This window comes from Triturus cristatus, chromosome 5_2, assembly GCF_964204655.1.
Source record: "Triturus cristatus chromosome 5_2, aTriCri1.1, whole genome shotgun sequence".
NCBI classification, from domain to species: Eukaryota; Metazoa; Chordata; class Amphibia; order Caudata; family Salamandridae; genus Triturus; species Triturus cristatus.
In genome coordinates this window covers 433,421,441-433,447,149 of record NC_140588.1, presented here as the reverse complement: position 1 = coordinate 433,447,149, position 25,709 = coordinate 433,421,441, and the positions used below count along the sequence as shown (strand labels likewise).

Below are 25,709 nucleotides of genomic sequence, written 5' to 3'. Positions count from 1 at the left end.
GCATGAGAAGGAATTCCTGGATTCCATTCACCTCCCGTCCCTCACTCAGTGATGTAACACAGGCCCCCACAGCCCCCGCAGTGCGGGGGGAGGGGCAAGCTGCAGGGGGCCCCCTCAGCACAGTACTCTCGTATGAGAGCTCCTGATGAAATACAGAGCGGGGGCCCCTCGTTGAACCTTGCAGGGGGGCCTCCTCAGATTTCGTTATGCCACTGCCCTCACGGACGAAGACCAGGCCATGCCGAATGGTGAAATCACCCCGGAGGTGCTTAGTTAGGCTATAGCAGGATTGCTCAAGTGTAAATCAGGTGATGAGGAATTCCCTGGGCAATTTAGGAAACCTGAACAGCTCAGCTCTTCCAGAGCTCTATGATACCTTCAAGGAAGCAGATACTTCAGGTCTCTAGGTCTTAAAGTCACCAGTTTCATGTATCTTTTCTACATTTACAAATGCTGTAGTCAATTATGGTTTGCTTAACAGGAGCACGATTTTTAAACCGAGTATTCAACAAGGAGGTGAAAGCTGCCACCTCCTTTGGCTACAGGAGCTATCTACCTATATTCCTTATTAACAATGAGACAGCCCTGGCAAAAAATATGGCCACCAGGTTGTGCAATGTAATTCCTTCATTGATCCAGTACTCTCAAGTGGGGTTTGGGTCTTGGGGACACCCAAAGGAATAATTTAAAGATAATTGCACAGCTATTATGGGACTTCAGAGAACTGGTGTTGTTTATCTCTATTGTCGCTGTAAAAGAGTGAAATGGGGATACTTGCTGCGGGTTTTAGAGATCAGGATTTATCTGAAGGCTAATTGTCTATATTGGACACCAGTGGAGCAAATTAACTGTTGAGGTTTTCTTTACCGCACCATTTTCAAACAAGTCATAGGACAGATGTGTTTATGCTCTGATAGTCCTCCTTGTGTTAAAACCATTGGTGACTGCTGCTGAAGCGGCTGCCAGGGATCCTGTCCAGAACAGGCCCCATTAACTCCTTTCTTTACAGATACAACGTTCTCCTGACTATTACAGATTCTAGTTCCTAGTTTCCAACCCAGACATCCTAGTTCCTCCTTTACAACTCAAGCATCTTTGCTTGAATCTCTCGATTTTCTGGGTACAAGGTGACCTGGGGAGATATGAAGCACCCTTTTCTACCACTAAGGCCAACATTTGAAGGTGCAATATATAATGTGTCTCAAAATGCATTCACCACCTGATTTGACAGAGCAATGGTCGATATGTTTGAAAATCTACACCCCTTGATGGTCAAGTCCTGTGCAGATTTTAGCAAATGGGCCCAACTTCAGCTGTCATTGTGGGGCAGGGACCAGGATACAGGCAGTCAAAATGATCACTGCACCACGTGGTTCTTAAATCGATCATCTCCTGAACGGACTTTGATATTAAGTCATTCATTTAACAGACAATGAAATAAAGATTGAAGCCCAGGAGACTTTATTCCCATACATAATCTGGAGGTTTGTACCTTCAGAGAGCTCCTATTGGTTTTCAACAGTGCAGAAAGCAAAACCTTTTTAGGGCAAAAACAAAATGTACTTAGACAGCTTAGCCTTTCACACACCAGTCTGTTTCTGCTCGCACCAAGTGTCATTTGGACCAATGACCAGAAAAATATTAATTTATGACTGGACCTCCGTTAGCCAAACTAACATCAACTACAGCTGAAGAAAGATTTGCTAGCATTCCATTACCAATCATGGAGGTGTAGATTGAGAACGTTTGGATATAGGAACCCGCCCTGTTGCTCAGACAGCAGGTCCTCCTGAAGAGGCGTATGCTAATGTTCAGAAGCGCTGAGCACTAGACCTTCTAAAGGGACAGTTAATTTCTGGTCCTAATACAGTTTGAATCTTAACATCTGACCTTCATATATCACTTACTCCAAACAAACTTGTAAAAATACCGGAGGATGAGGTCACCCGGTAGTACTGTGTTGCTGGTTAAGGAGTCCTCAATGATCAAGCATGCCAGCTAGTATGGGTGAGGGAAAAGGCCCATAGTTCAGGAAATTTCAGACACAGTTGAATAGAACTAATTATCCTAAAAGCTCGCCTCCAAAAGTTTAATTCTTTTAGGATTAGGTAAAAATATTCTAACATAGCTACCAGAGAGCCTTTCAGCCTCACATTGTTTGTCAATAAATTTATAACAGGTATTGCCCTCCATTTTTATTATTTCTAAAAGGCTGAGTGTTCTGAAGAACAACCAACTCACAGGAATAAAGTCGAAATTGACTTTTATTGTTAAGATAGGTCATGCATGAATCCTTGCTCTGCCAGCTTGAAGTAACCGACTCAGAAAGAACCCCATGATCCCATGGCAATGTACAACTAACACATTCCAAGAACAGAACAGTTGTAAATGCATTACAACATATCTTCCACCCTTCATACACACCGTAAACTCTAGACATGAATCTACCATAAACAAAAAAAAAACTATGAAAAACCCAACAAAATAAGTAACACCCTGCAAAGAAAGATTATTGCATAGAAAAGAATATATACTAAACAAAATAAACAATTCCACAACGTAATCCTGCAAATACACTGGAGCCCTTCCTTGCCTTTGAGTCCTTATATTACCAGAAACAGTTCTCATCTTATACACCAGTACTTCCTCTAGGCTCACAATCCAGCGATTGAGCAGGATTGAGCCCCTGCGATTGGCCATGAATAATGTCTGAGTAAGCTGAATCATTCCTTGAAGAATGATCATGGGCAAGATCAGGCATTTGTGTAGAATTAAACACGAAAGCCTGGCTGTGAAGATACTCTTCACTTCACAACCAAACTCCAGCACTCATCTTCCTTCTCGCAAAATTAATGTCAGTCTTTCGCAGACATGAAACTTTGCCATTCTTACGCGATTCCACTTCTCACCATTTGTCAGCTCCACATGCCACCTAAACACCTTTTGACTTACTAAGGACCCCAAAAAGTATTCAAGCATCTGGTCAAGTGCCCAGACTTGACCTGTACGCAATCACCAGGTTCAATCCTACCCTTGTCTACCCCAACACCAGAGTCACCCCTGTCTTTCTCACTGAAACACCCATCCACCAAATTTTCCTCGTCACCCCTTAACAATGCTCACAACCAAGTTGGAATCAACTTAGGGTTGGGTTTTCTGCCTCTCAACCAAAAGGGTGTAAATGGGATGTTAACCCTGGGGGGGTTTGGGGTGTTTGCGGCGCCGCCATGCTCGTGACGGAACCACTCAGTCATGAGCCACGGGCGCTCTGTGCTCATGATGGAGTGGTTCCGTCACGACTCCGCCCACTTGCATTGTTTGCCCGCACAGGCGGGGAATCAGTGCCGCTTGGGCGGAGCGGCCGCCAACGGCTGCAGCATGACGGAACCACTCCGTCATGAGCACACGGCGCCCGTGGCTCATGACGGATTGGTTCCGTCATGAGCAGGGAAGGGGTTAATAGAGTGCCAGTTATTGTTATAATACACTCCGAAAAACCTTCTTCCTTAAAAGTTTGTCAACACTCCTATGGTGGCTACAGTTATTTCACTCAGATTTTACTATCGAGTATCGACCACTTTGAGTGCACATCAAGCTGCACTAATGCAAACGTCTGATTGTACTGAACCCAATCAACCGGACCAATAAAGTCAGCACACAGTGTATGCCACACTCGCCCTGGATCACATATGTTACCAAAGTCTGACTGACCGACCACCTTCAGCCTCTTCTCACCTTCCATACACACTGTACACCTCTCTACCCATCTTCATCCATCCCAGGCCACCAAAACTCTACCCTGAGATGTTTAGTAATTTTTTGCCCCAGATGTACTTCATGGGCTATGTCAAACACTTCCTGACACCAATAGGTGGCGTTATTCTCTCATCTTGCAATATCACCATATCTCCACCGACCATCAAAAGATCATCCTAGAAATAGACAATATTACTAATACCTTTGAATATCTGTTACAACCCTTTGAAAAACACTAGCTGAGGACAGACCAAAAGGCATCTGCGTGAATTGGCAAGTTCCCGCCATAGTTATAAATGCTGTCGAAGGTTTAGATTCCTCATGTAGCTTTACTGGATGGCAAGCATGATGTAAATCCAATTTGGAAAAGTACTTTCCACCCTTGAACATGGAGACCAGTTTGTTATTAGGAAGAGGAAAATTACCAGACTTCACATTTTGATTGAGTCTTAAGTCCACAAAGAAGCTAAGTTTCCCATCCGCCTTATGTTTGATCATAACTGGAGAAATCAAACTAGATGTTTCCACAGGTTTTTTCACCCCATTTTCTAGTATTTCATCCAACATTGTTTTTTTTTTTTTAACTCCTTCTCTAATTTATATAGGCACTATCCTTACTTTGTATTGTACTGGGACCCCCCCTTGCTTCAATCTGATTTTGTGCATGCATCATTTCAACAGTTAGCTGGATATATATTCTGTGCATCATTGAGAACATCCTCCAATGTCATCTCATCAACCACCATGACCTGTTTTGGAAACCGCAGTTTTATCCCAATGTGTAAGTCATACTGATTGAGTCACCTTAATATTGGTGGACCCTAGACCCACCAAAACCAATGTCTACAACCATATAACCCAGGATGTCTTCTCACTTTTGTAACCCCCTGGATTCATATCCTTAGGGAGTAATCTCACACCTGGTCATTCTTAAATAAACATTTTCTTTTGAACAATGGTATATAAAGAGCCAGAATCTACCATCAAATCAATCTCCCACCCCCGTACTATGAATTCTGCTTTTGGTCTCATCTTACTCCCCACACAGTTGTCTTTTTCTACCTAACACTAAACCCTGTCCACTCCAATGCTATTAGACATAGATGGCAACTCTTTAGACAACAAGGCTACATCACCTTTTGATGGTACCCTACACGTCAGCAAAGTGTCCCTTGCACCCACACTTGCAACACTTTACCCATTGCAAAACAATTATTCACGTCTGTAGAATGACTAACTACCACACCTCTTACCTTGGGATTTAGCATAGGCCTGCCCTTTGTCTACCTTGATAACGCTCCCTGACTTTTGCATGGCTGCCACCTCACTAGAGCAATTCTCAACAGCCAAAACATCTCCCTTAGCCCCTTTTTTAGCCATCTCCCTCATGCAATACTCCAATTCCTCAACCATCTTAGCTATATCTATTGCATCTTTTAGAGATGGACTTTTAGTAGCCCAGAGTCTCTCCTGCATCTTCCAACTCCTACACTGCACAATGAGCTGATCACGGATCATCTCATCTGTCAAGACACCAAATTGGCATTTCACAGATAAATCCCAACATCTTGAAACAAAATAGTGTTTGGACTCACCTTGGCGCCAAGGTTGAGTGCAGAATTTATGGAGTCTCATAACTACATTCCTTCCTTTGACAAAACTCAACTCCAATTTCTTACGTGTTTCACCATACACCAATAAATGGTTGGCCCTCATGAACCGGCAATGCAGGTAAATGCATAAAAATATGCTGACCTTCCTTACCAAAAGTATTCAGCAATATTGCTCTCTTATGATTCGGCCGAAAATGTTTCCCATCTAATGCTGCCAAATAATTGTCAAATACTTCTAACCACTCCTAGTCAACAGGTGGCTCACCTGCTTGAGATAAAAATGTAGGTGGTGGTGTTATAGATAACACAACCATTTTGAAATAAAGATTGGCAGAAATAACAGACAAGCTAACTTAACAATATTGCCACTATACCTCTGCTGGAGAAACAGTTCCATAAATAGAAATGTGAAACATTGGGTAAATACTGCTCAGTATATGAATGTCTGTGTAAGCCTACCAATGAAAGAAAAAAAAAAAAAAATAGAATATGTATATCCGGAATCCAGAAGAGTTCTGCTGTGACATGACAAAGTTTTTTTTCTTCCCTGTAACTCTTCCTCACTTGAGCATGCAAGGATCTTTCCTCTAATCCTTCCGTCTATCAGGAGACTCTCCATCACCACAGACACCAGCACAGAATTCCTTGGGTATAGAATTATACAGACAGTAGCCGTGGTGCGCATTGCCGGTGGGCAACTAGAGCCAAATTTCGGGGGGGGGGGGGGGCTGAAAAAGATTTTCAGGGGGGCTAAGTCTTCCAGCCATAGGCAGAGTGGCTGTAAGAAGGGGTGAAAACACAACAAAAGCCTCATTAACTAGTAAATGGTCTTTTAAAGACCTGTGAAGTACTCCGGTGCGGCTGCAATTAGACGGACGCCAGCCCGCAAGGCTGTCTCAGCCGGGCTGACACACATGACGGGGGGGGGGAGGGACTGAAGCCCGGTGAGCCCAATGGGTGTTTTTCCCCAAACCATATGTTAATGATTTTTCAATTAATCTCAATCGTTAATCATTTTCACACCATGGAAGATTTAATCTGAGCAGATTTTATTTACAGAAAACCCTGCACCACCAATCCCAATGTTCGCACGCTTTTTTAAATGGGTCCTAACCAGTAATTAGGCACTGGGTGCCGTTAAAATACTGCTGCTCGCTGTAGCAGTGCTTTGCTTAGTTATGATGTTGGGACTGTAGGTCTGGGCGGTGAACTTTGCTCCCTTCGCAGAGTTTGCAGAGTTTTCTGCACTTCGCGAAGTTAGCGGAGTGCAGAAAACTCCGCTTTGTGATGTGAAGCAGAGTTTTTTTTTCCCCCACTCGCGATCGGGAGGTCCGCAATTGCAAACAGTAAGTTTGCGAGCGCCAACAGTAAGTTCACGAGCGCGAGTTGCCACTCGGGTAGAATTTCTACCCAAACGCCAGGAATACCAGCACAAACTGCAGTTCGCACTGCACTCCGCCACGTGCGAACTATGCCCAGGCTGCTAAAATGCCACTGAAAGCTGAAGCAGCGCTGTAACCATGTTTCCTCATGCAGCGCTTACGGTCTCTCTTCAACTTATCACCCAAATACGATGACTGCAAACAATTGCAGCTTTGTCTTTTGTGACACGGCGCCTCACCCCATTGGCACGTACCCTTCTCAAAGTCACAGTAAATAAGCCTCACTTTCCCACTTCTTGAGTTTCAAGGGCTCTCCGGCGCTTCTTTTCTCAGGAATTCACGTTACTACCTCTTCACAATGAGCTGGCAGACAACTCCTCAAAATGATGCTGTGAAGAACCACCAAATCACAGGAATAAAGCTGAAATTGACTTTAATTTTAAAATAGGTCAAGCGTGAATACTTGCTCTGAAAAAACTGACTCCGAAAGAACACCTATGCTCCCAAGGTCAACCTACAACTCTGCCACATTCCAAGAACAGAACACATGTAAATGCATTACAACAAAGCATACTCTGTAAATGTATTAAGTTCTTGTGGCAACTGCTTCATACTACCTGTGCTGTTCTATGATTTTCTGTACATTTTATAAATACATTATATACAGTTGTACTGAGGTTTTAAATTTACCAGCTGCATGGTGGCTTTTCTATAGTCACAAATGTTTTTTTTGAAGTAGAAACATTTTTAAACGGATCAGCTGTACAGATCACACATTTTTTCATATTTACTGATTATGTATACATTACTGTATGTGTTCTATTTTGAAATAACGAAAATATTCTGACTTTGATACATAGGAGGACATGGAGGATGCATTTTATTCTAGATTTCTATGGTGCCAACTAATTGCCTCCACTCTAATGCTTCGAAAGGCTACAGTATATTTTGATGCATAATTTCATGCAACAGTACATTCAGATCATATTTTGCAAGGACAGTTGCTTGCCTCGAATAGCTCCTGGCAACTACTTATGTAAAAGTATGAATTGTCCAAAGCTGTTAATGCAACAAAAAAATGCCCCAATGGATGCAAGTTGCATTTACACCCATTTTAGCACATAAACATGCATAATTGTTCAATAATTTGTTGAATGGCCAACAGAAGTGGGGTGTGGCCAAGATAGCAGCCGCATTGGACACACTTCAATGAGCTCCTCGGCAGACCCACAACAATCCTCCCCCATCAGCCCAAAATGGCCAGCACACGTCACACAGGCTGCTCACCATGCCAGAGGAGAAACTGCAGGGGAAATGCGGAAGTGGTGCCCATATCACGGTCCCGAGAGTAAGGGGTGCTACCCGAGAGGGAGGCGGAAGTGAGGCCTCTGACAGCGCAGTTCCAGTGCAACACGGACCGCCACAGCAAGGGAACCAGAGCACTCCACGGCGGTGAGACTGGACTGTCTCTGAAGGTCTGCCTGTGGTGCACTGGCAGTCTTGCTGGTGCCCCCTGTGAGTTGGGGGGGGGGGAAACACGCCCAAGCTAAAGCCTGAGACGATCTGCAAGGTCACACCTCAAAGGGCAGACCCCCATCCCAACATCCTGGCCGAGGCCGCAAGGCCCTACAAGTATTGGGGCACAGTGGTGCTACACCGGGGAGCCTTCAGAAGCACGAAGGCTTCACACACCACCATTTTGGGAGATGCAGGGGCTCAACAGCACTCACGCAGACTGCGAGCACATACCAATGAAAAAGCGTGCCAGCCTGGAGGAGGGTGGGTCCAAACAAGAGTGCCACTACAGTGTATGCATGACTGGGGCCCTGCGGCGATTTGAAGATGCTGGCATCCTCAATTTTGACCACCTGGGTGTTACTTCCTGCACACCATAACCACCATAGCCCTATAATTGACCCTCTACCTGCCTTGCCCAAAAATCGACCCGACGCGGGTTACAGATACAGGGGGCCTCTCTGCCTCTGGTTCTCCTGGGGGCCCAGCTGCCTGGAAATGGGCAAGAGCATGAAAGGTAAGCCCAGTCGGCCCCCGTGATACCAAGGACTGTACTTTCCGCTCGGGAGGGGTGGACTGACTTGGCAAGGCTGTTACTGGACCAGTCCTCTCCCATATCAAGCCACCCATTGCACTGGAGAGCCTTGAAATGGAAAAGAGTGGAGGCCTTCCAACCAAAATACACTGGTGAGAGCAGCTATTTGCTGCAAGACAATATTCCTCAAGCACTGATGAGGGAGAGGAGCGTTACAGGCCAGGGCCCTGGGGACAGAGGCCCATATTTCACTCCCCTACCTGCAAACTGAGTGCCTGATGCTGGGAGAAATTGGGAGCCAAAACACCTAACTGTTTTCTATGAACACTCGGTGAGGTCACACTGAGGTATATTATGATGGTGAAACGAAACCACTAAGAATCCACCACAAGAACCCAATGGTACTCAGCCACCCTCCATCACCACAGACTGAACCTTAGACACTAAGTCACCTCAAAACCTCTCTTCACACACACTCCATCCAATTTGAAAAAGTACTTCACATGAGCCTGAAAACTAAAACACCGCTAGAGACCAAATTTGACCAAGTCTCCCTAGATGTGAACCTACTACAGGCAAGCCATAGGAAAGCTGGTTGAGAGGGTGGATGACAGAATCCACCCTGACCACCATAAGACCCATGGTACAAGAGCTGCAGGCACAACTGAAGATCATGGGCAAGGAAGTGGCCTCACTCGACCATCGAGTGGAGGATGCCAAAGGGTGCTCGAGGTACCATAATGTCTGCGTGCTGGGATTTCCAGAGCAGTTGGTAGGCCCAAGTGTTGAGCTATTCATTGACACCTGAATGATGGAAACCGCGCTAGGGAATAGAGTAGCAAAAACTCGCCGCCACCACCAGGAGCCCAACCACAGCCTATCATTGCACAAGTCCTTAAATATCGGGACTGTGACCTAGCGTTGCAGCAGTTTCAAGCAAGGGTGCCTGGCACAATGAGAATGCTGTGATCACAGCCTATCCTGACTGGACAGCGGAATAATAGCGCCCTCATGGATCTTACATGAACGTTAAAAATCTATTGGTACTGCACCTTAAGCGTTCACTTTTATTCCCAGAAAACTCAAGGTGATAGACGGTGAGACAACACATCTTCTCTACCCTGTAGGATGTGTGGACGTGACTTCACACCAAGGGATTGGCTCAGACTCCCTCAGAGACCTCGGTCAACGGGGAATGGCTGGTGCCCAAGACCGTTAAAGCCCAGCCCAATCAAGACCAGATGGCGGCAGACCAAAGCCTCACAGCACAGCATGAACCCTTTTGCACTTCTGCTAACCGATAACACTTCAGACGGACTTGGACACAAGTTACTTGGGTGCAAACCTCACATCACTGGCACTGGATGACTTGTATTGAATATCCACCTGGATCCCATGTCACATACTTGCAGAGATGGACAAATGACAAGGTTGTGCATCACCAAAGTAAGCAACCATAATCCTTGCAGCCTGGATTTTAGACCCTTTGAGTCGCGCCTGCGCCAAGGAGAAGGTGGGCACTAGATCTTCCATGCCCCTACAACTCCAAAGTGAACATGTTTCAGCCATTGATGAGTTTATTCAGTTATTGGTTTCCTGTAGCGGGGACATGGCCAGGGACTCCGTCACCTGACCAGGTTCTATTCTTGTTTCTATGGAGTCTTTCCACATTGCCAGGTAATTTTGGTGTGCATATCAGCGATGAGGATGAGTGTAGCAAGCATGAGTGGTGCTTGACACGGTGTAAATGGGGACCTGAGGCAACCGATAGTCTTATATCTCAATATAATGCAATAACATGGATCGTGCAAGGTATGGCAACTCCCGCTAAATGATACCGTATTTATCCCTACCATTAGGTGTTGACATACACTCATTGCAATGTTACAAGAATCTCATTTAATGCTCACAGAACTTCACAAGGTCTGAACAAAGTAGCGGTTATAAGTCTATGGCACCTCCTCATCGGCATTAGCGCATGGGTTTCTCGTATGGATCACCTCCTGGGGTCCCTTACATGGTCAATAACCAGAGTGTTTATGCCCGAGGACGATATGTGATACCAGAAGGGCCCTATCTAGGTGCCCAGGTGACATTGAGGGTATCTGCACCTCACTTCAACCAGCCGGACTTCTTTGACACTTACCTTTTCCAGAACCCCCAAGTGCCAGGCATCTCGGGTAGGGACTTCAACTGTGTGCCAGTGTGTACTGTGATTGTTCTCTTCCTCCATTGCATAACGTGGGATGCATTGGAACGATAACACTTTCAGAATTGGCTGACCAAAATAAGATTGTCTGAAGTGCATGACTAATTTTACTCCCCGATGCAAAAACAACAATTGATGGACAGAATGCAGAACAATGTCATACATTCACCCCAGTACAGAGATCTGGGCCTAAATCCATCGTTTTTTTGCTCACCATGCCATTCCAGTTTGAACCCAGCCATATGCAAATCAGTCTTGACCCTGTGCCTCATGGGAACAGTCCAGCCCGAACTGCCAAGCCAGGTCCTCCCTGGACTGGAAACGAGCATCCTAGGACCGGTTTCGGGGTTTCACCCCTCTTCAGCCAGGATAGCTTGATTCCAGTGGCATGGAGAGCAAGGGACCCACGTCTGGGCATACCCTTCCCACTCGGGGTGACAAATGCAAAAACAACAATTGATGGACAGAATGCAGAACAATGTCATACATTCACCCCAGTACAGAGATCTGGGCCTAAATCCATCATTTTTTTGCTCACCATGCCGTTCCAGTTTGAACCCAGCCATATGCAAATCAGTCTTGACCCTGTGCCTCATGGGAACAGTCCAGCCCGAACTGCCAAGCCAGGTCCTCCCTGGACTGGAAACAAGCATCCTAGGACCGGTTTCGAGAATTTTACTCCCCTGCCCAGGATATTCAACCAGATTGGATCTCATCTTATTAACTGACCATCTGGGGGTGCAGGTTGTCTTATCAGAGTACTTGGCCCACACTCTGTCAGACCATACCTTGGCATCATCCTCAACAGAGAACTCTCCATGAGACAACAGGTCAACTCGGTTGTCTCCACCTGCTTCAACACCCTCAGAATGGTACGTAGAGTCTGCAGATGGGTCCCAACAAACACCATAAAAAATGCCACACAAGCTTTCATCACCAGTCTACTCAACAGAAATGCCCTCTACGCCAGAACCACCACCCTCCTCCTCAAACACCTCCAAGCAATTCAGAACGCAGCAGCAAGAATTATCCTGAACCCTCCTAGATAAGCCCACATCACCCCCCACATCTGTAGCCTCACTGGCTCCCCGTCAAGAAGACATGCCACCAATTTACTCATGCACACCTGCAAAGCCCTCCACAACACAGGGCCAGAATACCCGAACAACCACCTGCCCATCAGACACCTGCGGTATGTCTCCCTGGCCCTCACCACCGTCCCCCACATCCTTTGTACTCAAGCCACAAGACACTGCTTCTCCCACCTTGCTGTCAAGCACTCCCCATCTACTCCTAACCTCTAGCTCCCTCGCCAAATTCAGGAGTGGCCTTAAGACCTGGATTTCGAATAGGCCTACCCCATGCAGTGCCTGAACTACAAATACTGATCGATTGTCCATTGCAATTTGGTCCCCAATGGAGTACACCGTGCCCTAGGATTCACACCTGGAGGCTACAGACTGAAGCGCTGCTTGATCCCCGGTTCAGGGAAGACCTGTCAAAGTGCACCACTCAATACTTTGACCTTAAAGGTCCCACCCCACCCTGGGGTCTGGAATGGGATGCACACAAAGTAGTTGCACAGGGACATTGCATTGCTGTTATGTGGGGGGGTCCACCATGTACTGCATGAAGAACTGATGGCAATTGAGAGTGATATGCGTACCCTGGAGAGGGAAGTGTCTAATCATACCATGGAGGTTAAACTACTCCAGCAACTGCACAAACAGCACAGGGAAACACATGCTTGAGAAGTCATGACAACAAGCATCTCTTGTCCATGCTACATGCAGAGGGTGTCCGGTCAGGGAGGATGTTGGCATGGTTGGTTAAGGAGGACCAACAACGCGTTCCTATTGGAGCCATCAGGCGTGTTGATGGCTTGTTGTTAGTCACACAGGCGGACATTAATAATGCCTTTCTAAACTATTACCTCACTTTGTACTGAGCTGGGGGTGCCCCCCCCTCCTGATCTAATGCTTAGGTTGACTACAACCTCCCCCACTTGTCCCCGCTCGAGTGGGCCAAATTGGATGAGCCAATATAGCTGGAAGACATAAGTACAGCCATAGCCGAAATCTTCCAGAACAAGACACCAGGCACAGACTGTCTGCTGATTCAATACACCACCACGTTCTCAGCACTGATCACCAGGCTAGCACCTTTTGGAAGTGTTCAAGGCACGGATTGTGCTCATCTCCAAGCCTGGCTGAGATCCCTTAGACGTTCGTTCATACCACCCTTTATCCTTTCTTAATCTCAATGGTAAAATCTTGGGGAGGGTGCTTGCAAATAGACTGCTTCCCACACCGCAAAGTAGCCGTGTCACTCCATAGAAGAAGCCTTTGACATCCTGAGCTGGGACATTTTTTGATAATCCTAAAGAGTATGGGGTTCAGACTGGAGTATCTGAGCTGGATCATCACTCTTTATTCAAATCCAATGGCAAGAGTCAAGACAGGCCAGTTGATTTCAGACCGCTTTCCCTTCTAAATGGGCACCAGGCAAGGATGCCAGTTATCCCTACTAATATTTGCAATAGCCATGGAGCCACTAGCCTGCCACTTGCGCCTGCAGGAATGGGGTCCCCGAACCAGATATCCACCACATCTTGTCAATTTATGTGAATGATGAGCTGGTAATCTTACGCAAGGTCAGGGTTTCCCCTACAGGCTTGATGCTCTAGCTGGATGAATTCAGGGACATCTCTGGGCTCAAGGTCAACGGGCCCACTTCATGCCTGTTCCCTCTCACGCCAACCTCTGCACCCAATAGGTATGTTTCACCAGAGCGCTTGCTTAAATGGGGTCATGATACATTCAAATATCTAGACATCCAGATCTACCCCACAGACAAGGACCTCAAGAAAGTAATTTGGATAGAACAATGGGATCAATCCCGTGATCCCTCTCCTTATGGCGTTCACTGCCCCTCTCTCCGTTGGGGTGAGTGGCGATTAATAAGATGCTTGTGATGCCCTGCTTACTATAGTTCTTTGCAGCAACCCTGGACGTGCTTCCCAAGTATTTCTTCTGGGAGCTAAAAGGTCTCCTACTGGAACGGATATGGTGCATGTGAGGACGTCGAGTGGATCTCACCATTATACAAAGACCCATGCTTGAAGGAGGGCTTGATGCACCAAATTTTGTAATGTACTATGCAGTGGCACAGCTTTAATTTCACTCCACACAATGTAATTACACATACAATCCCCATCTTTCCCCCAAGTCCATTAGGTGCATGTTTTCTGCGTCTATTCCTGAAGGACTGGTGAGGCAGGTTTCTACCACTTTGTATGGGAATGCCTGATATTAGAATAGGCCTCAGTGGAGGTCACAACCATCACAGCGGAACTGGTGTGACACACTTTGGTAACCACTCCCAAGTCCTGTCTCCTGAGCCCCTGGGCCACAGCTAAAGAGAACAAACACATAAATAGGTTCTTAGACCTTGCATTTGTACTATTTAATTGACAAATTGTGATGTGGAAGGTGCCCTCAGACAGAGATGGCTACTTACATTGTTGCAATGGAAACGTGCGGAAGTTGCCACTCCCAACGGATTCGCACAATGGGAAAGGGCAGGGTGGGGGTGGGGGGGTAGAGAACTGGGACACATTACATACATTGAGTCCAAAAATGATGCCTGCCCAACCTGGAAGAAACACTCCAGAGACATTACGGGAATATCCAGAAGATGGAGACACAGCTGCATGCCCATTGCATTTCCCTACCCCTCAACAGTTCCCACTCTCCTGCCACAGCTCACAACTGCGAGCCATTAGAGCCAGTGTCCTCCACCAACAGACACAAAACAAGGGCGAAGGCACCTGCTGATAATGTCCACACCACTGATTACTCATCACACCTGACGCACCACGCATAACCCCACCAGCTGCATCTTACGCAGACTCCACCATCACCACTGTTCTGTCATTGTTAACTTATCTAACTGGACGTTTTTGTCCAGGACACAATGTTAATTGTATCTTCATGGCATGATTTTGATAATTCTCCAAATGCCTTACCAATGTCTCCATTGTTACAAAATAATTAAAATGTTTTTTAAAAATGGCAAGCGAAGGAGGGCTGGTTTAAATACAACTTATTCCCAGGCATTAGGGCATATCCAAGCAGTCCAAGATTTTCTGCATCTTGTCTAATCTTTTTTGGAGGCCAGTATATAACACGTTATAGTACTCCACATGGATCACTACCAAGCCTCTTGTCAACTCCAGCGAGTGGGAAATCGGCAATAATCTGAATTCTCAGAGGAAACTAGAAAAAAAAAATCACTGTTTGAGCCATTTATGAGAGCTCTGCATAGAATTTTACTGTTTCCCAATATTCATGGGAGATTGCAGATGCTGTACCAGATTGAGAAAGTGGTAATATGAATGGGTGGGAAGAGGTTTTAGATTAGCCTCTCCCACTAGGAGAGACTTTTCAATACAGCCATGCTAAGGCAAAGGGACAGTGCCTCTTCACTTCAACATAATGCCAATTACTTTGGATTCCACAATGCCTTAATAGGTTAAAAGAAAGGGCATTTAAAAACATCCATTGCTGAGAAAGACAGTTTTATCCATGTTAGAAATGTTTTATAAGAAAATAATGCATTTGTCTTCAGAAAAAGTAGAAAAACCCAATCAAGCAATCTCAGAACCATGGTGCACTCACTGTTTGAGGGTCTAATAAAGTCCTATAAATAAACTAAATTGCTACCCATCCCCAACCATGTTCTCTTTAAGATGGTAGAGTCCATCACAAATTCTTACAGAACAATGTACATGAGAAAATATTGGACTAAACTATGTTGCGCCATAAAGTTAAGTAATTTCTATTTTCTGATTTTAAAATTAAGCACTGCAAGCACTTTATAGAATTAATTTTTAATATGACTGGCCAATGTGCAATATAGCTCTCACACACTTAAGCATATCACTGCATACAAATGACCGTGGCAAAGTTATTTTTTTTTTTTAACAAGGCTGGCAGAGGTACGATTCCTAGTTGAATATTTTAAATAAAGTACACTCACAGCTAGTAAAATAGTACACTTAGAACTTCAGTTGCAGCCATGTACAGCAAACTTGTCAGTCCAACGTTCAAATCCCAGAAAGATAAGTCAGCTTTTCATCCTTCGAAAATTCGAGAGTTGGTAAATTGCATGTTTAAAGGGCAATAGTTTGTGGCATGCATTAATACAGTAAAATGTTGTGGTACAATGGAAAAATATTCGTCAAGCAAACAAAATTGAGATAACCCCAAATAATGAGTAAATTAATGTATTTAAATAGAGTAACGTGCCTCTAAATGCTTACCCTAGGATTAGTTGAAGCCACATGGCATGCCAGAAAAGCCAATCTATAAGACAAATCTCGGACACCCAGTGCTTTCAGTCCTTGAATCCCTTCCATAGCAGACTTTTCAGGTCCACTCATTTTAGATCCAGTTTCCGCCCTTGCACCTAAAACATTAACACATTTGTTTATTATGGTTATTTTTGTTATAAGTAAAGTATGATTCAAACCATCCTTTTTTACTATATTAATTAGCTGACAAAGAATCAAAAAATACGTATTGAGAAAAGAATATTGCAAGGATGAGACAGGAACAAAGAATCCTTTTATGAGAAGCTATTAGATCTGTGATTAGGTCAGATAAAAGTGATTATAAACACTAATTGTAAAAAAGATTTACATCACTCAATTGGTGATAGCAAGGTATACAACAACAAAAGTTAAACTGAAAATATTGTATGTACATAACAGACTCCCATGGGGGCTTGGCGCTCTAAGCCTCAGTACAATACAAAAAAAATAATCAGTAGTTTTAATAAGCTGAGACACAGGGACTAGAAAGATTTAAAAACAAGTTTGAGCTTAGACTGCGGTAGTTTACCATTTTGTCGGATAACTAAGGAAAACAGGCTACAATAAATCTTGAGGACAGCTGCTAATGAAAACTAAGGCATGGAAGACTATAGGATACTTTACGTTTTTGTCATATACAAGCAAATATTCTGCTAACAAAGAATGAACATAAATGTATCAAAGACAAACCAGGATAATGAAATGCCAGTAAAAATGTCTAAATAACTGCTGTACACAGTAAGCTAATTTTACTTGTCAATGATTGTTATTGATGCATTTGCAAGGGAAAGAAAGGCCAGTGGAAACAACCATCAATAAAGATCAAACAGTAAGCTCCTTATTTCCACCTCAACCCAGAAATGTAAGCATCTTGAGCGCCTTTGGCGCAAAGCGCATGATCCATTGTGTAGAGCGGACTACCTAGATGCTTTAAAAACTACCATCAATGTATTAAGCAATCTCGTAGACCCTTCTATGCAACTAAAATTCAGTCTGCCTCCAATACTTCTAGAGAAATGTTCTCTATAATCAAATTGCTCTCCTCACTTTCTCTAGTGTCGTCTTCCATCTCGCCATCGGTAGAAAGAAGAAAGGACTTGGCCTCCTTTTCTCAAAATGTTAACATCTACGTCCTTTTTTCTGCAAAAACCAAACACTCACCATGAATGCATGTGTTGTTCAAGACATCTAAGAACAGCTCTAGGTTTTTGAAATTTAATGCCATTGAACCTGGTTGATAGTGCTTTGCTATGGCCCTCTGAATTAATGGTTTCCCTTAGACTCAGTATCCCCCTGTATTTTTAGAGCATGGCTCTGTGGTGGTCCAGCCTGTTTTTTGTGACTTAGCTGTAAATATGCTATGGTAGTTCCTCTCCTGAAAAATCCCTCCTTGGTTCTTCAAACCCAGAGAAATATCATTCAATCTCTTTTCACTAAAATCATTGAGAAACCCATGAATAAACTGCTCTCCAAATTCATCAAATGCAATGATCTACTTCATAAGATTTAGCCATCATACAGCACCGAATTAATCTTGCTGATAGCTACAGTCAGTACGCTAGATCTTGGACTCTGGTGATTCTGTGGCGGTCATAATGTTCGATCTGTGGGCCGCTTTCAACACACTATCCTACAATATCTCGTTAGAAAGACAGTGTAAAAATGGCATTGGAGATAGGGCCATGCTGTGACTTGCCTCTTTTGCAGGCTCGAGCCTTTCAGGTTTTCCAAATTCGTTCCACTCTAAGCTGCTTCCATTGCATCAAGAAGTGCCTCATGATTCCTCCGAGTGCCTAACACTCTAATATTTATGCCCATCCTCTAGCTGATGTCATATAATGCTTCTGCTTCACTATCATTTTGTATGTGGATGATACCCCGCTCATCATCACTTTCTCAAAAAAGCAGTAACACTGCTTCCCAACTGTGCTTGGGTCTCAGAAGCCAGCTGGTTGGATAACTGCTTAAAATTGAATGTGGAAAAGACAAGAAGTACAGCTTTTATACAATCAGACCAATATCTGGTGCACTACATGGTGGCCCAATAGTCTTGGCCCGCTACGCTCTCAAACTGAAAGTTAAAAACCTCAGTATTTGGTTCCATCTTAAACTGTCTTACATAACTACATCAACTCATTAGCTGGAAAATGCTTTTGGTTACTGAAAAATCTCAAGAAAATCTGAGGATTTCTGTCAATGTCAGCTCAGAAGACACTAGTTCAGGCATTGATCATCTCCAAGCTGGACTAATGCAATGTCCTTTATCTTGGTCAAGGATTTCAAAATTCTGCGACACACTTGCTGCTGAATATTCTCAAAAGTGCCTCCATTGGAATGGGTCTGAATAAACGACACTGGTTACTGGTTAGGCAGAGAATTAGGTTCAGAGCTCTCTGCTTCTGCTTCAAGGCATTACCTAATGCTAGCCCGTGATATCTTTAGTCTCTGGTCAAACCTTTTGTGCCAGCTATGAACTTGAGATCTGAAATCAAAATAGCAGTTGTTCCTAAATATAAAAGTCTGGATAAGAGTCAGCTCTTTTAGCTACCTGGTGCCAGAGATCTGGCGCTCTCTGCTTCAAATATTAGATAGGCTCCATCCAAAGGCTTTTAGGAAGCTGCTTACAACCTGGTTTTTCATTTCCTAACTTTCTTTACTGCACTTTCATCACTGGAACAGTGCTTTAGCACTGGGATTGCTACACTGCATTTTAAGTAGCCACGTGCTCTACAAATTGTATCATCATCATGAAACTCTGCAGATGCCTGCAATTCAGTTCTCGTGCAATATACTGATGACCTACTGGTAGCATCAAGCATACTAGAGGCTTGCAAACAAGATACCATTGCCTTACTGAATCATTTAGCTGAGAAAATGTCCCCGAGCAAGCTGCAACATTGTCGAAAAGTTCAATATTTGGACCACATAATTGAGAAGGGAACAAGAATGATGTCACAGGAGAGAGTTGAAATTATTTTAAGCATGAAGACACCAAGAACTCAGAGAGAAGTCAGGATGCTTATGGAAATGGTTTGTTACCATAACAGAAGATACCAAATGTTTCCTTAGTGGCCAATCTGTTACAGATACTAACACAAAGATGTGCCAGATCCATTTCCATGCAACAACATTCGCTTTGACGCATTCCTAGAGCTGATAGAAGTTGTTGTGCCCTTGCAATAGAGATACCAGATTACAGCAAAGTGTTCATTTTTTTGTAGTGAGGTGGAGAGCTGTGCTCTATGATTACTCAGATGCATGGATATAAACCAATACCTGTGCCACATTTTTTTTAAAACCCTTGACCCTGTTACCACAAGATTGCTTGGCTGCCTTAAAGTGGTTGTGGCAGTTGGTGTTAGTTGAGAGATAAGAGAGCATAGTGATGGGACATCCTCTTACAGTGATGGTTCTTCACTCAGTGGAAATATTGCTCGCTCAAACTTAAACAGCAGACTTAAAAAGTATGAACAGATACTTCTAGTAGAGAATGTGGTGCTAAGATGAGGTCACATGTTTAATCCAGCCACATTGTTGCCCTCACCTGAAAATGAAACCGATAGGGATGAGGTTGAACATGATTGCTCAAATGTTAAGTATGTATGCACCAAGGCCAGACATAAGAGATGAACCTCTTAATGAGCCAGATTATGTAAACTTTGTGGACCGCTCATGTCTAAGAGACAATGAGTGAACTATGCGAGCCGCTAATGCAGTCCGTACAATCCAAGAAGTGTAGAAGCTTAATGGTTTTGAGGCGTTACCTCTTCACAAGTGGCATAATTGATTGCCCTTATGAGAGCATGTCACCTTTCAGCACAATTGAGAGTGACTATATTCACAGATAGTCAGTATAGATTTTGCGTGGTGCATGAATTTTCACAATTCTGGTCATAAGAGGTTTATGACCAAGGTGGGATTCCCCCATATAGAATAGGGAATATGTGATAAAATTGCCCCGGCAAATTTGAGTGGTTAAATGTGCAGCCCATAGAATCACCAACAATTAAGTCACATTTAGAAATGAAAAGGCAGATTAAGTTGCGCAGTATTGCACACTAGTGTCCTGCACATTTAATGGAGAATATACAAATTAATCTGAAGAGGACACTGACATTCAGTGGTCAGTAGCAGATACTTTGGAGATCTCAAAGGACTGCAGGAAGAGGTTTCAGAAGCACATCAAGGTTGGCTCAGAGTAGGTTGTGTTAAGGATGAAAATTACATTTCGGTTCAGCTGATGGAAAATCTGTATTTCCAGATAGTTTGTTTCCCATGACAACATTTCCATGGTCCTGCACACATCAGAAGGGATGCAATGGTTAGAGAGTTTAGGCAAAATCTATTCAACCCCTGTTTCAGAACTCTAGCAAAAGAGTTGTGCCACAGATGCACAACATATCAACAGATGAATGTAGGAAGGAGAACACCAGTTACAATGCGTCACGTAGGAAGATCAGGTGGTCTATTTAATGGGATGCAGTTGAACTTTATCAGGATGCCTGTATGCAACAGGCTGGTATGCATCCTGGTTGTAGTGGGCATTTTCTCTCAATGGTTGGAAGCCTACCCAAAAGGGAGAAAGGACAGTCTCACTGCAGCTAACTTGTTGGGTGAACTAATGCCAAGGTACAGATTTCCGTTTTCCCTGGAGTCAGAACAAGGGACTAATTTTAGTAATGAGGTCCTTAGAATGCTGTGTGACTCTTCATGCTGAAGAGAGATTATACTGCAGCAATTGTCCCAAGGCTTCTGGAATACTGGATCAAGTAAACGGAACCTTAAAGTCATGATTTGGCCAAAGTTTATGCTTTAACTACTGTAAAATGGCCAGATGCATCACCATTGGTTCTGATGAGCCTTCAAAGTACTCCTGACAGGAGAACAGGATTATCGCCTCATGAAATCCTCATGGGACGTGCAGTGAGATTGCCCGCTGTACCTGCAAATGCATTTCTGATCACAGATGGCATAATGCTCTATTACTGCAAAGGACTGGCTTACGTGGTGTATTCTGTTTCTCACCGGGTTGGAGCAGTCACTGCCAATCCACATCAAGAGCAGTGCCATGCACTTCGTCCTAGTGACAGTGTTTTGGGGAAGAAGCATGTGTGGAAATCCTGTTAAGTGTTTTCCACCTTGGTTCCAATCAAGTCTTACTAATCATAAACACTGTTAACTGTACTGGGATATGTAACTGGGTGCATGCACTGCACACTCAGATAAAGGTGCCCAAATGAAGAAATAGCATTCTTTGATTCACATCAGAGTGCACCTGTGACGGCACATACAGAAGAACAAGAGGGGTGAAGAGCAAAATCATACCAGTGCAAGCTCCTAAAATATAGCAAAGTAGTCTGGAAATACCAGATGGACACTTTTGAAGTTTCAGAGCAATTGAATGACCGAGATGAAGGAACGACTGAGAACAGAAAGATCTGTATGGAGCTATGAATGGCCAAGTGGGAGGAGGAAATTAACATCAAGTGTCAGATGAACAAGGGAGGCAAGGGAGATAGATTTATGAAAGTGGGTGGCAGTAGAGGAGTCACACATACCGAGAACACGTAGAGATGCTAAGGTAGCCAATCTTCTGCTTTCTTGGGGTGCTATGACCCAGGCGCTATTGGAGCCGAAGAATGAAGATCAACCCACCACAGACACCCAGGCCATACTGGTTAGAGAGACGCCTTGATTGACAGTGACTGGACTTTTGTGGAGGACCTACACACTCATTGCATGTTGGGACCATGCGTCAGTTGGTTGGCGGAGACAAAGTCATTAATATTTTCAAAATGCTGCTAGTCTTGATGGAAGTTTCGGGGGGCAGTTGTGGCCCATGCAGGTAAGTGGGGTGGAGGGGAGTGACAAACAGAATAGGGAAATGAAATAAATAAAACCACTTACCTTGCTCTTGCCGCATCGCCGCCGATTCAATGATACGGGGAGTGCAAGGTAAGTGGTTTTATTTATTTTATGTGCCCTATTCTGTTATTTGTCACTCCCCCTCAGCCCGCCCCGCCGTGCTTACCTGCATGGGCCGTCATGGAGGGGGTAGCTTAGGGAGGGAGGGATCTTTATATGTTATATTTCATGTTAAATTGATTTTATAGCTGTGTGGACTTTCGAATGCCATGCCCAAATATATTTTTGTTGGAATGCTACCAGGCCAGACATTGCTGTCACTAGGACGGCTAAGGATTACCCCTATACTGTATGGATTCAGAATAACCATTTCTATCACCCACTGTACATTGGTATGCTTTCTAAATTTTTGCAGTTTCTGTAAGTGAGCAAATGTGACCAGAGTCTCTTTGGCGATGTTTGTTTTGGAACTGTATGTTATGCTGTACTTTCATTGGAAAAGTTAATAAAGAAATATTTTTTAAAAAAGTGTCGTTTGAATATACACCACAAAATCATCGAAGAAACTGAATCAAGCCGTACAAGTGAAACAGAAGATAATCAACAGACACTAAGAACATCAAAGTGAGCAAGAGTACCTTGCCGGAGGTGTTCAGCACCTGAGTGGACTTACTAGGCAAGGAATGTACCAGACGGCTCAAATCAATGTCCAGGTTAATTGAGCCAAGAGTCATTTGAGACTTTGTGACATGCAACACTGACAAACATGATTGATCAAAACTAAATATTTTAAACAAATATTACAAATTAGGAAATTTACTCACATGGACATTTGAACTTGAGACTGAAAGCTTTGACAAATAATTAACTGTGTAAAAGTCAAGAAGTAAAGGACTGAAAAGAATTAAAAAATATAAGAAAAGATTTCCCTAGGCTCAAGTCTGCAGTGGAAAAGTAGGGATAACCCTTTAGAAGAAGATGGAATAGAGTTAGGTATGACTGACGAACAATGTACATAATCTAAATAAAATGACTGCAAGTCACATCTTCAAAGTAGAAAAATGTTTTTGCTCTTTTGCACAAGTAGAAGTTAAGGCAGAAAATCTAATCTGCTTGATGCTATATTCTACTTAAGGCTTGACTATAGACAAATGCGTTTCCTCACCAAAGCTACAGGCAGGATCATTTTAGGTGTCAGTTTAATAGTTGAATTGATAGTATACTTAACACATAATCGGGCTTAATTTTATACCAGAAAGATCCCGGTATCAATTAAGTTTGGACTGTGAACTCCGCTCGCGGAGTTCTCCACACTCCATGGAGCTCGCAGAGTTCCAAAAAAGACAGGGGAGTGGAGTTTCGTCCCACGCTCGCGTTTATCAACGTCAAGTTGGCGCGCGCGAGTGGGGAAAAATCAACCACCTGCCTAGATTTCTAAACACGGGTGGCCAGATTTCATATGCTCATGAGCCCTCGCATTGATAAACCGTCCGTTCATGTTGAGAAAGCTGCCGCTCAAGTAAAAATATACTTGAGTGGCAGAAAGGAAGCAGTGCCGGCATGTGCTTTGCATGGTGCAGTTTGCGATGATTGCACAGTGCGGACAAGAACCTGGCACTGAAAATCATTGCTAAAGGCATTTATGTAAAGAAACTCCGCCACTTGCGGAGCTCCGCTTAGCGCGGCTGTGTTTTTCATGCACTTCGCTGAGTTCTGCAAAGCACAACACCGACGAGGCTTAGTTTCAAGACCTGCTACTACAACATCTACACACTACAGATGAGCAAACATTAGAGGCTTTATTTGTAGACTATTCAAAAGAAGAGTATTTGACTACAGTTTACTCTATACTAGTTCAGGAATACACACAAGCTTTAGATGCTAAGAACTGGTGTGTGCACACTTACCTTCTTCAGCTGCAGATGAGATAACCTATCACCACATACCACTATCCTATGCAATCACATGTAGTATCCTGCTTAGTTTATTTTATAGACCGGAATGCTTTGAATAAGTGTTTCTGATTAGGACAGGATTCATTGAAAAGTTTCCCTTCAGAAAAGCATGAATCTTCACCCACAGGTGAAAGATCAAGATACTGTCAAGGCATACTAAAATAACTTAGTCTGTTTAATGAGACCCCTAGAAAAGGTTCACATGACAATGGAAGAAAGGAGGGCCCAAGTTTTCCATAGTAAAAACAAAGATGTCTTTCAAAATGTTTGGAAGAAAGAAGATGTATTTAAAAACAAAATGATATACCAAAGATTGGAATTATATAGGTGACAGAAAAGGAAATTATGTATTTATAAAAAAAAAACAATTCAGAAAAAGACCCATTGGGTTCAGTAGTTGGGAACACATTCGAAATTTTGGGACGACTTGTCAAAATTCTAACAGGGGAGGCAGCAGTCATTCCAGGGGTTAATTTTGTTTGTAGACAAGATGCTTATTTTTAGTTAACTGCTAATTTGGAAGGCATTTGGTACCTAGACATCGTTTACCAAAATATACCATGTAAATAGCTTTGATGCTTTGACCCAGACCCTATTTCAAAGACATACATTAAGTGTTTATGATGGAACACAATTAATTTGATACATTTGGAGCAATCAGACCACCTGTTGGAGTAGTTTTAAATGACAAGAAGATCAGAACGCTGTCACAAACAGTGGGAAAACTGGCTACTAGTAGATCTGGAGCATTGCTGTCTTAACACAAAATTACTGGCCGTTTGATCAATGGTTTTACAAAATAGATTAGCCGTAAAAGTTTTGCTGGCAAAGAAAGGCGGAGTTTGCAAGATGCTGAAAGCTCAACATTGCTTTTCATACATACCATATAAGAGTAGAAAGAGGAATTTGCAAAGAACATTTGACCTGAAAGACACTAGAACCATTAGAAATGGCTAGTGTATTAGGGGACTTTAGGTTAAGGAGCTTCTGCTACCAGTAACTGTTTTGCAACAGTAGTAGGAGGACTTTTAATGGTCATTCTGAAACCTGCATTAATCATATGTACTAGTTTTATAACTTTATATAAAAAAGTTAGGTGCTGTTTAAACAAGAAAAAGAAGAGACAAACAAAAATTAGAAGGACTAGACATGGATGAGAGAAAATAGATTATACATAAAATTGAAAGAACTTGGAACGCATGAAACTGGAAAGGATGACTCAACCAAGAGTAAGAGCGCACTCAAACATTTATTTGTTAAGAAATTTTAATGGTGTTTCAACCATCAGAGGGGGGGGAAACAACAAATATGTAGTTATTTGCAAAATGCTTTATTAAAATTATAATCTGTAGAATTTAAGACTAAAAATGAAGTGTGTTAAATGCAAAAATTTTAATAGGCCACCTTACTTCTAAACCATAGGCCTGTAACAGAAATGAGGCACGGATTTTAAACTGGACAACTCTGGCAATGTCATGTATTAGTTATTATCGAAATGAATATTT

At 43.4% G+C, this 25,709-nt stretch overlaps 1 protein-coding gene across 2 annotated transcripts in view; it reads right to left on the bottom strand.

The window, feature by feature from the left end:
• LOC146823118 (maternal DNA replication licensing factor mcm6-like) overlaps positions 1–25,709 on the bottom strand; it is a 474,334-nt gene that overhangs the window by 291,823 nt on the left and 156,802 nt on the right. For both annotated transcript variants that reach the window (XM_085606624.1, XM_085606623.1), the window contains exon 7: positions 16,334–16,479. In XM_085606624.1, coding sequence (XP_085462750.1) covers positions 16,334–16,479 — 146 coding nt within the window. The remainder of the gene's footprint in view (positions 1–16,333; positions 16,480–25,709) is intronic.